The following is a 13,999-nucleotide window of genomic DNA, read 5'->3' as shown; positions in this document are numbered from 1 at the left end:
AAGATACCTAGGAATAAAAGTAACCAGAGAGATAAAAACTACAGGTTGTTTATGAAATAAATTGAGGAATACACAAAGAGACAGAAAAACATTCCATGCTCATGGGTTGGAAGAACTAATATTGTTAAAATGTCTATGCTACCTAGAGCAATCTACACATTCAAAGCATTCCCTGTCAAAATACCATGTACCATTTTCACAGAGGTAGAACAACAAATCCTAAAATTTTTATGGAACCAGAAAAGACCCTGAATCACCAGGGGAAGTTTGAAAAATAAAACCAAAGCTGGGGGGCATCACAATGCCTAACTTCAAGCTATATTACAAAGCTGTGACCATCAAGACAGCATGGTACTGTCACAAAACACAAACACAGATTAAAGGAACAGAACAGAGAGCTCAGAAATGGACCCTTAAGTCTATGGTCAACTAATCTTCAACAAAGCAGGAAAGAATATCCAATGGAAAGGGACAGTTTCTCCAATAAATGGTGCTGGGAAAATTGGACAGCCACATGCAGAAGAATGAAACTGACCATTCTCTTTCACCATACACAAAGGCAAAACTCAATATGGATGAAAGACCTAAATGTGAAATAGGAATCCATCAAAATCCTAGAGAAAAACACAGGCAGCAACCTCTTCGGCCTCAGCCATAGCAACTTCTTGCAAGACACGTCTCTAAAGGCAAAGGAAACAAAACCAAAAATGAACTTTGGGACTTCATCAAGATAAAACTTTTCTGCACAGCAAAGAAAGAGTCAACAAAACTAAAATGCAATCTATAGAATGGGAGAAGATATTTGAATATGACACATCACATAGAGGGCTGATATCCAAGATCTATAAAGAACTTATCAAACTCAACACCAAAAAACAAATAATGCAGTCTAGAAAAGGGCAGAAGACATGAATAGACATTTCTCCAAAAAAGACAAAAATGACAAAGACCTGAAAAATGCTCAAGATCACTTGTCATCAGGAAAATACAAATCAAAACCGTAATGAGTTACCACCTCATACTAAATGAGTTACCACCTCACACTAGTCAGAATGGCTAAAATTAACAATATAGGAAAGAACAAATATTGGTGAGGATGCAGAGAAAGGGGAGCCCTCTTGCACTGTTGGTGGGAATGCAAGCGTACTAGTACAGCTACTCTGGAAAACAGTATGGATGTTCCTCTTGAAGTGAAAAATACCCTACGACCCAGTAATTCTACTACTAGGCACTTACACCAAAGATAGAAATGTAGTGGGGGCACCTGTACCTCAATGTTTATAACAGCAATGTCCACAATAGCCAAATTGTGCAAAGAGCCGAGATGTTGACAGATGAATGGATAAAGCAGTGACATACATATACAATGGACTATTACTCAGCCATCAGAAAGGATGAATACTTACAATTTACATGGACATGGATGGAACTTGGAGGTACAATGCTGAGCAAAGTAAATCGATCAGAGAAAGATAATTATCATATGGCTTCGCTCATATGTGGATTATAAGAAATGGCACACAGGGCTGTAGGGGAAGGGAGGGAAAACAGAATGGGAAGTCAACAGAGAGGGAGAAAAACCATGAGAGACTTAACTACAGGAAAGAAATTGAGGCTTGGTGAAGGGGAGGTTGGTAAGGGGAAGGTTCTGTTGGGTGATGGACATTAAGGAAGGCACATGATTTGATGAGCACTGAGTGTTATACTCAACTGATAAATTGAACACTACATCTAAAATTAACAATGTACCATCTGTTGGCTAATTGCATGTAAATAAAAAATAAAATATTTTCAAAATATTTTACAGATGCTACTTGAAACTGATTAGTTTTCTCATGAAACATAATGTTCATGACCTGTGTTTTGAAAAAGATTGCTATAGGCAACGGGAAGTTGATACATGTGTTTGAGGGAGAACATAATAACACCAAATCTTAAGGAAGACAGTTCTTATAGCAATTTGGATGGCATTGAATACAGGGAAAGAAAATGAAGACAGGAAAGTAATTTTGTAGGTAGAATTACAAATATGCAGTTCAGTCATGATAAAGGCATAAAATGGGGCAGTTATTGTGGAAGTGAAGGTGGGGCAGGAATTTGACCCATATGGCAAATATAGAAATGGTAGGACTTGGTAAGAGTCAGATTTAATTTGTAAAAAAGAAAGTGTAAGCAACACTGATATTTAGGTTTCAATAGTTATATTCAAGAATAATGGCATTAAACCAGAACCTGGACTGAGGTAGGGAGAGACAAAGTCATAAGAATTGGCCAACTTAAGCAGCATCTGTGGAACAACCAGGTGGACAAACCCACTACAGTGTAGGATGTATTGGGATGAAGTTTGGAAGGAAGCAATGGGGATGGAGATTGGGGATTTGAAGGTAATAGCTGGTCATCCAGGAGAATGTGTAAAGAAAGAAAAAGAGAGAACCCAGAGCAGAAACTTACACTTAAGGGAATCTACTTCATATTACAAAACAGGCATGTTTCTGAGATATTGTGGGTTATGTTCCAGATCACTGCAATACAGTGAATATTGCAATAGAGAGAGCCAATATGTTTTTGTTTTCCAGTGCATTTATTCTCTGTTTACACTGTACTGTAGTCTACTAAATATGAAATAGCATTATGTCTAAAAAATGTACATACATTAATTTAAAAGTACCTTATTGCTAGAAAACTGCTAACCATCATGTGACCTTTTAATGAGTCATAATCTTCTTGCTAGTTGGGGTCTTCCCTTGATCTTGATGTCTGTTGACTGATCAGGGTGATGGTTGGCAAAAGGTGGGGTTGCTTCGGCAATTTCTTAAAATAAGACAATGGCATTTGCCATATCAATTGACTCTTCCTTTCATGAAAGATGTCTCTGTGGCACGTAATGTTGTTTGATACCATTTTACCCACAGACATTCTTTCAGAATTGGAATGAATCCTCCCAAACACTGCTGTTACTTTAACAACTAATATTTACATATTATTCTAAATCTTTTGTTTTTATCTCAACAATCTTTACAGCCATCTTCACCAGGAGTAGGTTCTATCTCAAGAAACGATTTTCCTTGCTCATCCAAGAGAAGCAACTCCTCATCTGTTAAGGTTTTATCAAGAGATTGCAGCAATCCAGTCACATCTTCAGATTCTACTTCTAATTTCAGTTCTGTTATTTCTACTACATCTGCAGTTACTTCCTTCATTGAAGGCTTGAATCCTTCAAAGTCATTCAGGAGGGTGCAATTAATTTCATAAACACTTGTCAATGTTGATATTTTGACTACTTTCCATGAACTATGAGTGTTCTTAATGACATCTAGAACGAACATTTTCCAGAAGGTTTCAATTTACTTTGCCCAGATACATCAAAGGAATCATCATATGGCAGCTATACCCTTAGAAAATGTACTTCTTAAAGGTGAAATCACTCCTTAATATATAGGCTACATAATGGATGCAGTGTTTTCAGAAATGGAAACAACATTAATTTTGATGTTTGTTTCCATCTAAGCTCTTGAATGACTAGGCGCCAATGAGTAGCAAAATTTTGAAAGGAATCATTTTTTTTTCTTAATATTAGGTCTCAACAGTAAGCTTGGGAGGAGGGGCAAGATGACAGAGAAGTAGGAGACCCTGTTTCAACCAGTCCCCTAAAGTGAACTAAATATCTACCAGAACTCTCTGAAGACCCATGAAATCAGCTTGAGATGTAAGATTATCTTCTGGATCTCTAAGGGTGCAGAAGACATCAGTGGAGAAGTAAAGGGGAATGAGAACACTCAGACAGATATTGGAGGATAAGAGAAGGGGGAGGGAGCCACCAGAAGTGACCCATTGGAAAGTAATACCACAATAAGAAAGTGCCCAGTGACTGGGGAGCAGCATTAACTTGGAGTCTAGTTAAAAGCACTCAAAAAGAGCAAAAGATCTTAAGGGGCAACTGGTGGAATCAGATGGTCATGGGCACGTGCCTTAGCCAGTGATCCCAGGATGGCCACCAATGGAGACCACCTGTGCCAGAGAGAGTCCAGCAGGGCCTCCAGTCCGTGAGCCCTGAGCCTGAGACTTTCTGCTGCTTACACCACTGCTCAGCTGGGTAAACTCCCGCCCATGCCTGAGAGAGCCTGATGTGAGGGCTGGCTGGCACTCTCTAGGATGGCAGCCTTCCATGACCAGCTGTGCCTGAGAGTACCCAGCGGTATCTCCAGTCTGGATCCCTCTGCCAACAGCCTTCCCTGACTCATGCAACTACTGGGTCTGAGCAAGCCCGGTGTGGGCCTGGACTCCAGATAGCAGTCCCAGCAAAGGCAGCAACCAGAAATGGGCTCCCTGGACCAATATTGCTCCTGGTTTTAGTGGCATGGAGGTGCAGAGACAAGTAGGGGCCTTCAGGTGACCACTGGGATGGTGGCTGGGGGTTCACACCGTCTGTGGGAGGTTGCATTGTTCAGTGGAGTTTGCAGAGGGGGAGTCTGTGTATTCTGGATCACCCAGAGGGGAACATTCTGAGGCTTTTCTCTGAGGAAGAGGTCTGGGTGCAGACAGATTCTTTCTTTGCTTTGATCCTCTGAAAAGCCACAAAACAAAGAACAAAAACCTGAAAAACTGTTTTCCACAGAGTCCAACCCTTTGATAACCTGCAGGGTAACTCAACCAAAGCAAGACTGACAGGAGAATGAAGCAGCAGGCACCTCCCCCAGAAGACAAGCCAAAAGAACAAGACGGCAACCACCACAGGGTAACCATAAAGCTGTAAACCCCAACATCAGGGGGAAACAATATATTAAGCTCTGGTATTGCCCTAAAATCTGTATATTTCATAGATACAACTTATATTTTTTTTAATCTCACAATTCTTTATTCTTTTAATTTTTTAAACCTACTTACCATTACAACTAGAGGTTTAATACAACATATTCCTTAATAACTTTTTAAATTGAACTTTTTCATACATGTACCTATATGTATCTTTTTCTTTTTTTAAAATATACATATAGATATAAGCTTCAAGGTAATCCTTTTTCCCTATTCAATACTATCACTATATATAAACCAGTTTCAATTTCCCTGTATCTTTGGAAAGTTGAGTCCTTTAACAAAGATATCAAGATACACCCAGGAAGAAATGAAATAACCTTCCTTACCCACATCAAGGATTTATAACCACCTTCCCATTTTATTCTTCTGTCAGGGTTTCTGTGTATTTGTTGTTGTTCTGATATTATATAAATCTTATTCTTGGGTTCATGTTGGCTGGGTTCTTCTTTTTTTCTTGTCATTTACTTTTGTCGTCTTTTTGTTTGTTTGTTTTTGTTCATATACCTTATAAATCTTACTTTTAGGGCTCATTTTGGCTGATTTTTCTCTTTTTTTCCCTCTTTCTCTATTTTTTTTCTTTTTTTCTTTCTTCTTGGTAATGACTTCCGATTACTCTGAAACTTTCCAGGGTGCACCTTGCCTAGATCGTGGTTGATATACTCAGCTTTACAACCCCTCAACCACCTCTCATCAAAATGAACACCCAACATAGGAAAAATTCAGAGACTGTGCCCTCTGCCACAGAACTACTGGATATGGACATAAGCAGTATGTTAGAAAGGGAATTCAGGGTAACAATTATCCAGGCAATGGCTAGGTTGGAGAAAACCATGAGTGATAACATAGAGTCTCTAAGGGCAGAAGTGAGAGCTGATCTGGCAGAAGTTCAAGATGCTATCAATGAGATCCAATCTAATCTAAATACTCTAACAGCTGGGATAACTGAATCAGAAGATAGAAGGACAAACTGATAGAGAAAAAGGATCAGAAGGAGGCCTAGAACAAACAGTGTAGAAGCCACAAAAACAGAATTAGGGAAATAAATGATGCCATGAAACATTCCAATGTCAGAATCACTAGCTCCCTGAGGGGGTGGAGAAAGAGAGAAGACTAGAAGATATAGTTTAACAAATTCTGAACATGAAAATTTCTCCAATCTGGGGAGTGGAACAAATGTTCATGTCCTAGAGGCAGAAACACCTCCCAAGATCAACAAATCTAGAAAGACCTCCAGAAACTTGATTGTGAAGTTCACAAATCATAATTTTAGAAAACAGGTCCTAAGGGCAACTAGGGAGAAGAGATTCCTTATGCACAGAGGAAGGTCCATCAGAATAACATCAGACCTGTCCACAGAAACCTGACAAGCCAGAAAGGGCTGGCAAGACATACTCAGGGCACTAAATGAGAAGAACATGCAGCCAAGAATACTTTATCCAGCAAGGCTGACATTCAAAATAGATTGAGATAAAGAGCTTCCAAGACCGGCAATGGTTAAAAGAGTATGTGACCACCAAGCCAGCACTATTAAGAGGGGTTCTATAGAAAAAGAAAGAATACAAGAGTGACATAGAACAGCAATTTACAAAGACAATCTATAGAAACAAGGACTTCACAGGCAACACAATATCAATAAAAACTTATCTTTCAATAATCACTTTCAATGTGAAGAGCCTAAATGCTCCCATAAAACAGCACAGGGTTGAAGACTGGATAAAACCACAGGACCCATCCACATACTGTCTACAAGAGACACATTTGGAAGCTAACCATACATCAAGACTGAAAGTGAAGGGATGGAGAACCATCTTTCATGCCAATGCACCTCAAAAGAAAGCTGGGGTAGTGATTCTTATAACAGATAAATTAGATTTTAAGTTAAAGACTGTAGTCAGAGATACAAAAGGAGACTACATCATTCTTAAAGGGTCTATCCACTAAGAAGATTTAACAATTGTAAATATTTATACCCCCAAAATAGGAGCAGCCAACTATGGAAGCCAACTGTTAACCAAAATAGAGTCATAATGACATGAATACATTAATTGTAGGGGTACCTTAGCATGCCACTCTCAGTAACACACAAATCATCCATGCAGAAAATCAATAAAGAAACAAGAGCATTGAATGACACATTGGACCAGATGTACCTCATAGATATACACAGAACATTCCACCCTAAAACAACAGAATACTCATTCTTCTTGAACACACATGGAACTTTCTCCAGAATAGACTACATACTGGGTCAAAAATCAGGGCTCAACTTATACCAAAAGACTGAGATTAATCCCTGCATATTCTCAGACCATAATGCTTTGAAACTGGAACTCAACCACAAGAAAAGGTTTGGAAGGAATTCAAACACTTGGAAGCTAAAGACCATCCTGCTCAAGAATGTTTAGATCATCCAGGAAATCAAATAAAAACATAAGCAAATCATGGAAACCAGGGGGAATGAAGACACATTGGTCAAAAACCTATGGTATACAGCAAAGGCAGTCCTAAGTGTAAATACATAGCCATCCAAGCCTCACTCAAAAAAAAAAAAAAAAAAACCTGAAAAATTCTGACTACACCAACTCTCTTTACACCTTAAAGAACTGGAAAATCAACAACAAATTAAGCCAACCCCACGCACAAGAAGGGAAATAATTAAGAAACTAGACTTAAATAATTTAAATTAATTTTTAAAAATTAAGAAACTAGAGATACAGTAGAACACATCAATGAAGCTAGAAGCTGGTTCTTTGAAAGAATCAATAAGATTGATAAGCCACCGGCCAGACTAAATCAAAAGAAAAGAGAAAGGACACAAATTAATAAAATTATGAATGAAAGGGGAGAGATCATGACTAACACCAAGGAAATAGAAACAATCATCAGAAATTATTATCAACAATTATATGCCAATAAGTTAAGCAACCTAGAAGAAATAGATACATTCCTGGAAACCTATAAACTTCCAAGATTGAAACAGGAAGAAATTGACAACATGAATAGACCGATATCTAGTAATTAGATTAAAGCAGTGATCAAAAACCTCCCAAAAAACAAAAGCCGAGGACCTGACAGATTCCCTGGGGAATTCTACCAAACATTCAAAGAAGGGATCTGTACTTGAGGAACTACAGAACACTAATGAAAGAAATTGAAAAAGACACAAAAAGATGGAAAAGTATTACATGCTCATGGATCAGAAGAAAAATCACTGGGTGAGCCTGGTGGTGGGTATTAAGAAGGGCACATATTGCAGGGAGCACTGGCTGTGGTGCATAAACAATGAATCTTGGAAGACTGAAAAAATAAAATTAAATTAAAAAAACAGTAGGGTTAAAATATGCAGTAAGCTATGTTGTTAACAGATGTGCTCTCATCAAGGCTTGTTGTTCCATTTATGGACCACAGGCAGAATAGATTCAGGATAATTCTTAAGGGCACTAGAATCTTCAGAACAGTAAATGGGGGGCCACCTGAGTGGCTCAGTGGGCTAAAGCCTCTGACTTCGGCTCAGGTAGTGATCCCAGGGTCCTGGGATGGAGCCCCACATCGGGCTCTCTGCTTAGCAGGGAACCTGCTTCCTCCTCTCTCTCCTGCCTGCCCTTCTGACTACTTGTGATCTCTGTCTATCAAATTAAAAAAAAATAACCATTCAAAGTCTTTAAAAAAAAAAGAACAGTAAATGGGCCTTGCCTTCAACTTTAAAGTCACCAGTTGTATCAACCCTTAACAAGAGAGTCAGCCTATTCTTTGAAGCTTTCAAACTAGTCATTGACTTTTCTCTAGCTATGGAAGTCTTAGAAGGCATCTATTTCCAATATAAGGCTATTTAATTTACACTGAAAATCTGTTATTTAGTGTGCTCACATTCATTAATTATGTTAGCTACATTTCTGGATAACTTGTTGCAGTTTCTACATCAGCACTTGAGCTGCTTCCTCTTATACTTCTGTGTCATGGAGAAGGCTTATTTCCTTAAACCATGAACCAGCCTCTGCTAGCTTCAAACTTTTCTTATGTAGCTTTCTCACCTCTCTCAGCCTTCACAGAAATGAAAAAGGTTAGGGTCTTGCTCTGGATTTGGATTTGGCTGGAGGGAATGTTGTGGCATATTTTATGTTCTATCCAGACCACTAAAACTTTCTCCATATCAGCAGTAAGGTTGTTTTGCTCCCTTATCATTCACTGGAGCAGCATTTTCAACTTCTTCAAGAACTTTTCCTTTGCATTCCCAACCTCATTTACTGTTTGGCACAACAAGCCTAGCTTTTGGTCTATCTCAGCTTTTGACTTGCCTTCAATAAGTTTATTAATTTCTAGTTTTTTATTTAAAGTGAGAGATGTATTTCTCTCTTGAACACTTAGATACCACTGTAGACTTATTAATTGGCCTAATTTCAATATTGATGTGTCTCATGGAACAGGAAAGCTCAAGGAGTTGGAGAAAGATGGAAAACAGTTGGGCAGTTGAGCAGTAAGTACAGACATTTACTAATTAAGTCCATCATTTTATATGGGTGCAGTTCAGGGCAACCTGAAACAATTACAATAGTACATCAAAGATTACTAACCACTGATCACCAAAACAAATATAATAATAATGAAAAAAGTTAGAAATATTACAAGAATTACCAAAATATGACATGGAGACATGAAGTGAGCAAATGCTATAGTAAAAATGTCACACAAAATCTTGCTTGATGCAGGGTTGACACAAACCTATAATCTGTAAAAACAAATCAAAACTATCTGCAAAGTACAATAAAATAAGGTACCCCTGTTTATACTTCCAAAATGTGTTTTCCTTTCTTAAGTGGGGAAAACTCATTGTGTATAGATATGTATGCACCAGGGCGTGGGTGGATGTGTGCATATGAATGGCATGTGCAGGATAAGGAGCTATTAGTACGCATTTGGGGAGCTGGTGAAGGGCTCTATCTACTTCATCTAGTGGTCGTTGCACCTTGTCTGCCTCATAGCTTATTTTCTTCCCTCTTTTCCATCTCCTTTCTTTTGTTCTAGTCTCCTCATCCCCTTTCTACATATCTGCATGCTCCCTTACAACCAATTGAAAGCCTAATAAATGGGCTGGCAAAACAGACCAGTGTGAGATTTGGGGCCTGTGGTCTGAAACACAGTATTGGGAGTGTGATTGAGATTGGGAGGAAGGACAGGGCTGGATATGTGGTCAGAGTCAGGAGTGGGGAATGGCCTGTGGTGGAAAATCTATTCCTGAAACATTTTCCATTTCAAATTCTACCATCGGTATGCATGAACACTGAGTATGAATGTGTTTCTTCTTTCTGGTCCTGGTTCTGGGGGTCTGTCTAGCTTCCAGCTTGTCTTAATTAGTTCTTTTGGTGATGTTGCCATCATCACTTATACTTAAGCTCAGAAGTGACATTATTATTATTTTTTAACAGAAATAGGCTGCTCTGCTCATAACTTCTAGGGATTTGAGACTAGAGCAGTTAAAGAACTGTAAATAATAGTTAATGTGAGTATCAGCATTTGTTAAAATATGTATGCCATGTGAATGGGAGGGTGTATTCTCTCTTCCTTTCCTAGCTCTATGACCATAAATAGGTTATATTACTTCTCTGAAACTCAGTATCCTTACCGTATAATGGGGATAATAATTCCTACCACAGATTTTCACTAGGAAAAATAAATATAAATGAGCCAAGAGCTCTGAAATTAGATGATCAACAACAAATGTGAGCTCCTTTCTCCAGTTCCTTCTACCCCTTCCCCTCCCCTACTTCTTTCCCCCTCCCATACATGTTTACCTTTACCATGTGTGAACATCAAGTATGTACTTATAGTACTTTCCCCACTTTAAATTCTTAAACCAAGTGATGTAATCTTTGTATATTACTGCAAAATTGTCTAAAGCAAACTAATTTAAATGACTTTTGAGGCATACATATTTAGAATTGTTATGTCTTCTTGGTGGCTTGACCCTTTCTCATTAATGTAATATCCCACTCTGTTCCTGGGATTTGTCTTTGCTCTAAAATCTGCTTTATCTGACATTAACATAGCTGCTCCTGGTTTCTTTTAATTAAAGTTTCCATAGTAATTTTTCCCCAACTTTTACTCTCAGCTTACCTATATCATTATATTTGAAGTGCATTTCTTTATAGATAACATATGGTAAATTTTTTTTAATCCACTCTTTCACATTGGTGTATTTAGACCACTTATATGCACACAATTATTAATATGTTAAGGCTCAGCCTGCCATTTTAGTTACCTGTTTGTTCTACTTGGTTTTAGTTTTTGTTTTTGTTTGTTTTTGGTTTTCTGCCCTGCTTTTCTGTGGGTAGCTTGAACACTTTTTAAAATTCCATTTTGACTTATCTATAATGTTTTTGAGTGCATCTCTTTGTACAGCTTTTTTAGTGTTTCTTCTTATTACATTATGCATGCATAATTTATCACAGTCATCTAATGTCATCATTGTATCAGCTCAAGTGAAATATACAAACCTCACCTCCCTTTACACTCCTCTATTTGTGACATGAATATCTTAAATGTTTACATACACTGAGAACCGCATAAGACAGTATGATAACTTTTGATCCAGTCATCAAGCAAAATTCAGACAACTCAAGAGGAAAAGACTTCTCTTGCATTTACCCATGCTTTTTCTCACTGTATTCTTCCTTGTAAGTGTCCTTTTATTGTTTATTTTGTATTTGAGGAACTTACTTTAGACATTCTTATAAAGTAGACCTCCTATTGATAAATTCCCTGCTTCAATTCATTTTAGAATGCCTTGATTAATCCTTTTATTCATATAGGACATTATCACTGGATATAGGATGTTGGGTGTCATTTGGAATTTCATTCAGGGTTCATGATTCTCTTCCTTCAATACTTGGAAAATTTGTGTCACTTTCTGCTAGGACCTCATCACTGACTGATGAGAAATCTGTTATTGTCTTCTAAATTTTTTCCCCTGAAGGTATACATAAAGTGTTGTTTCTTTTTGGTTGCTTTCTAAATCTTTTCTTTGCCCTTTGTTTAGAAGGTTGATTATAATGTGTCTTGGTGTGAATTTTTTCACATTTGTCCTGAGAGTGTTTGTTTTGCTTGTTGAATCTGGAGTTCATGTTCTTTGCTCAATTTGAGAAGTTTTAGCCACTATTTCTTTAAGTACCTTCCTAGTCCTGATTCTTTCTCAGGACACTTGCTGAAATAAGCAATAGTGGGTCAATGAACTTTGTACACCAGGTGCTCAATAAATAATAGTTCCCTTCCCTTTACACCCTTGCAAAAGTAGAGATGCAACCCCTCAAAGGACAAAAAAAGCTCAAGTGCTTCCTTATACTACCTACATGTGTGAGTCTCATCAAAGACATTCACTCCAAGGGTTAAGCTTCTTGTTCCAAGGTCTTATTTCTTAAAGAGGCACACTTGATATCCACATCATTTTCCCTAGGTTCCATGAAAGCACTAAAGGGAGACTGTCCAACCCAGGCCACCCTCAGAATGAGGGTGGAAGTTGGGGTCGTGGAGGGGGGACTTGTTCTGGCAAAGCAGAGTAGGTGAAGAAAAGCCTGCTACCAGCCCAAACAGTTCACTTACCTGACTACACTGTATTCTGAGCAAGAACAACATTTTCGCCTTGCCACAAGCTGCGACTGGAAGGAAAGGGTCAGGACGCGGGCAACTCCCACTTTATTGGCCTGCGCTTCACCTCTGGTGCCTCAAAGCTGCAGCTGAGCTCCCACCATCTGGCACAGAAACCACCTCCCCCGTCTCCATTTCTCCCATCCCCCTTACAGAGCAACGGGTAGGAGAGGAAGAGGGTGGTGAATGTGTGAATGCAAAGAATAATCACGCGCAAGTGTTAGCGGTCCTACTAGTCCCAGCCTGCCAGATACTTCTGCATCCTCAGCTCTCAGTCCCTGGCGGCCACCACCAGCCCAAATGCGCTGTTGTTCTCAAAAGGCTAGCCTGAGCTCTAGGTCCTGAAGTTAATGAGACTGAAAAATTTTTTACTCGGAAAGAGAAAGGAGTCACATAAACCACGGAGCCAACAAACACTTAAAATAAATAAATAAATAAATAAATAAATAAATAAATAAATAAAATGGATCTAAGAATGCCGTCTCCCAACTCCCACTCCAAGATGAAAAAAGCTGTCTTGGAACGACCACCACCACCACTACCGCCACCCATAGCCCACTCCCACTCCACCCATGCAGTGTTCTCCCCAACCCCCGAGTGTCTCCATCTGGCTTTCTCTCTGACATCTGGCAAATGGTCTCTCTTGGTCAGTCTCTCCGCTTGGTTCAGTTCCGACACTTTCCAGCCTCTCTCCCATCCTTGAATTCCGTGAATCTGTTCCTTTCCCGCCCCTCTCCACAAGTAGCTTAACAATAGATACTTTCTGTAGGTAACTCCGCTCTCTCCCTCCCGCAGCGGGGGGATTCTGGGGGCCTCAAGGAGTCTGAGGGGGTGCTGCAACGTTCCGCTTACCTGATCTCTTTAATGCTTTCCAATTTGCACATGATTTCTTGCTCATCTGCCATGCTTTTGACTCTCAATTTCACGTCCCGAGAATTGTACAAACACACACGACCAGGGATACAATAGACACCGCGCAACCAACGCCTCTGGGCATGGGGCTCTGAGCCTGTGCGGTAAGGATTCAAAGCAGCCTTGGGAGCTGTAGTCCGCAGCTCCAGGACCAGCCAGGCAGCCAGGGAGGAGCGGGACTACAAATCCCAGAAGGCCAAGCGAGATACGCCAGTTTCTCTTCCTGCAGTCACATTTTAAATCAATTTGTCACGGATAATTGTGTCAAAGGTTGTGAGGTGTTCAAGGGGATTAGGCTATTCGACTAGCCCCAGCGGAAAAAAATGGGAAAAAATACCCCAGAAGGCAACTGGAGAGATAAGAGACATACTCACTCACACCCTTCCTGGGGCCCCTATGCCTACACACTCCCAAAAGGTAACCAGGAGTCCCTAATTAGTGTATGCTTTCAGTCTGGAAAGAAACCCTGCAGAAGAATTCTCTTTTGAGGTGTTGGATGTACAGGCTGCAGCCTCGGAATTAGTGGCTTTGGCATTCAGATGGAGATGAGGGGGGTGGGATTAGAGAAGAGGCGGGAGAGGAAGGAGGGAGCAGCTGCTAAAGCTGGGGAAATGGGGGAGTGACCTAGTTCTTT

General features: G+C 39.5%; 1 protein-coding gene across 2 annotated transcripts in view; it reads right to left on the bottom strand.

Moving 5' to 3' along the window:
- ZC4H2 (zinc finger C4H2-type containing) overlaps positions 1-13,466 on the bottom strand; it is a 63,435-nt gene extending 49,969 nt beyond the window's left edge. For both annotated transcript variants that reach the window (XM_032846908.1, XM_032846909.1), the window contains exon 1: positions 13,306-13,466. In XM_032846908.1, the coding sequence (XP_032702799.1) occupies positions 13,306-13,358 (53 nt within the window). In that variant the 5' untranslated portion in view covers positions 13,359-13,466. The remainder of the gene's footprint in view (positions 1-13,305) is intronic.
- Between the last annotated feature and the right edge of the window lie 533 nt (positions 13,467-13,999).

The sequence above is a fragment of the Lontra canadensis genome, unplaced genomic scaffold, assembly GCF_010015895.1.
Source record: "Lontra canadensis isolate GAN:19392208 unplaced genomic scaffold, GSC_riverotter_1.0 scaffold183, whole genome shotgun sequence".
Lineage (NCBI taxonomy): Eukaryota > Metazoa > Chordata > Mammalia > Carnivora > Mustelidae > Lontra > Lontra canadensis.
Note: the sequence above shows the minus strand (reverse complement) of the source record. Positions and strands in the feature narration are given on the sequence as shown.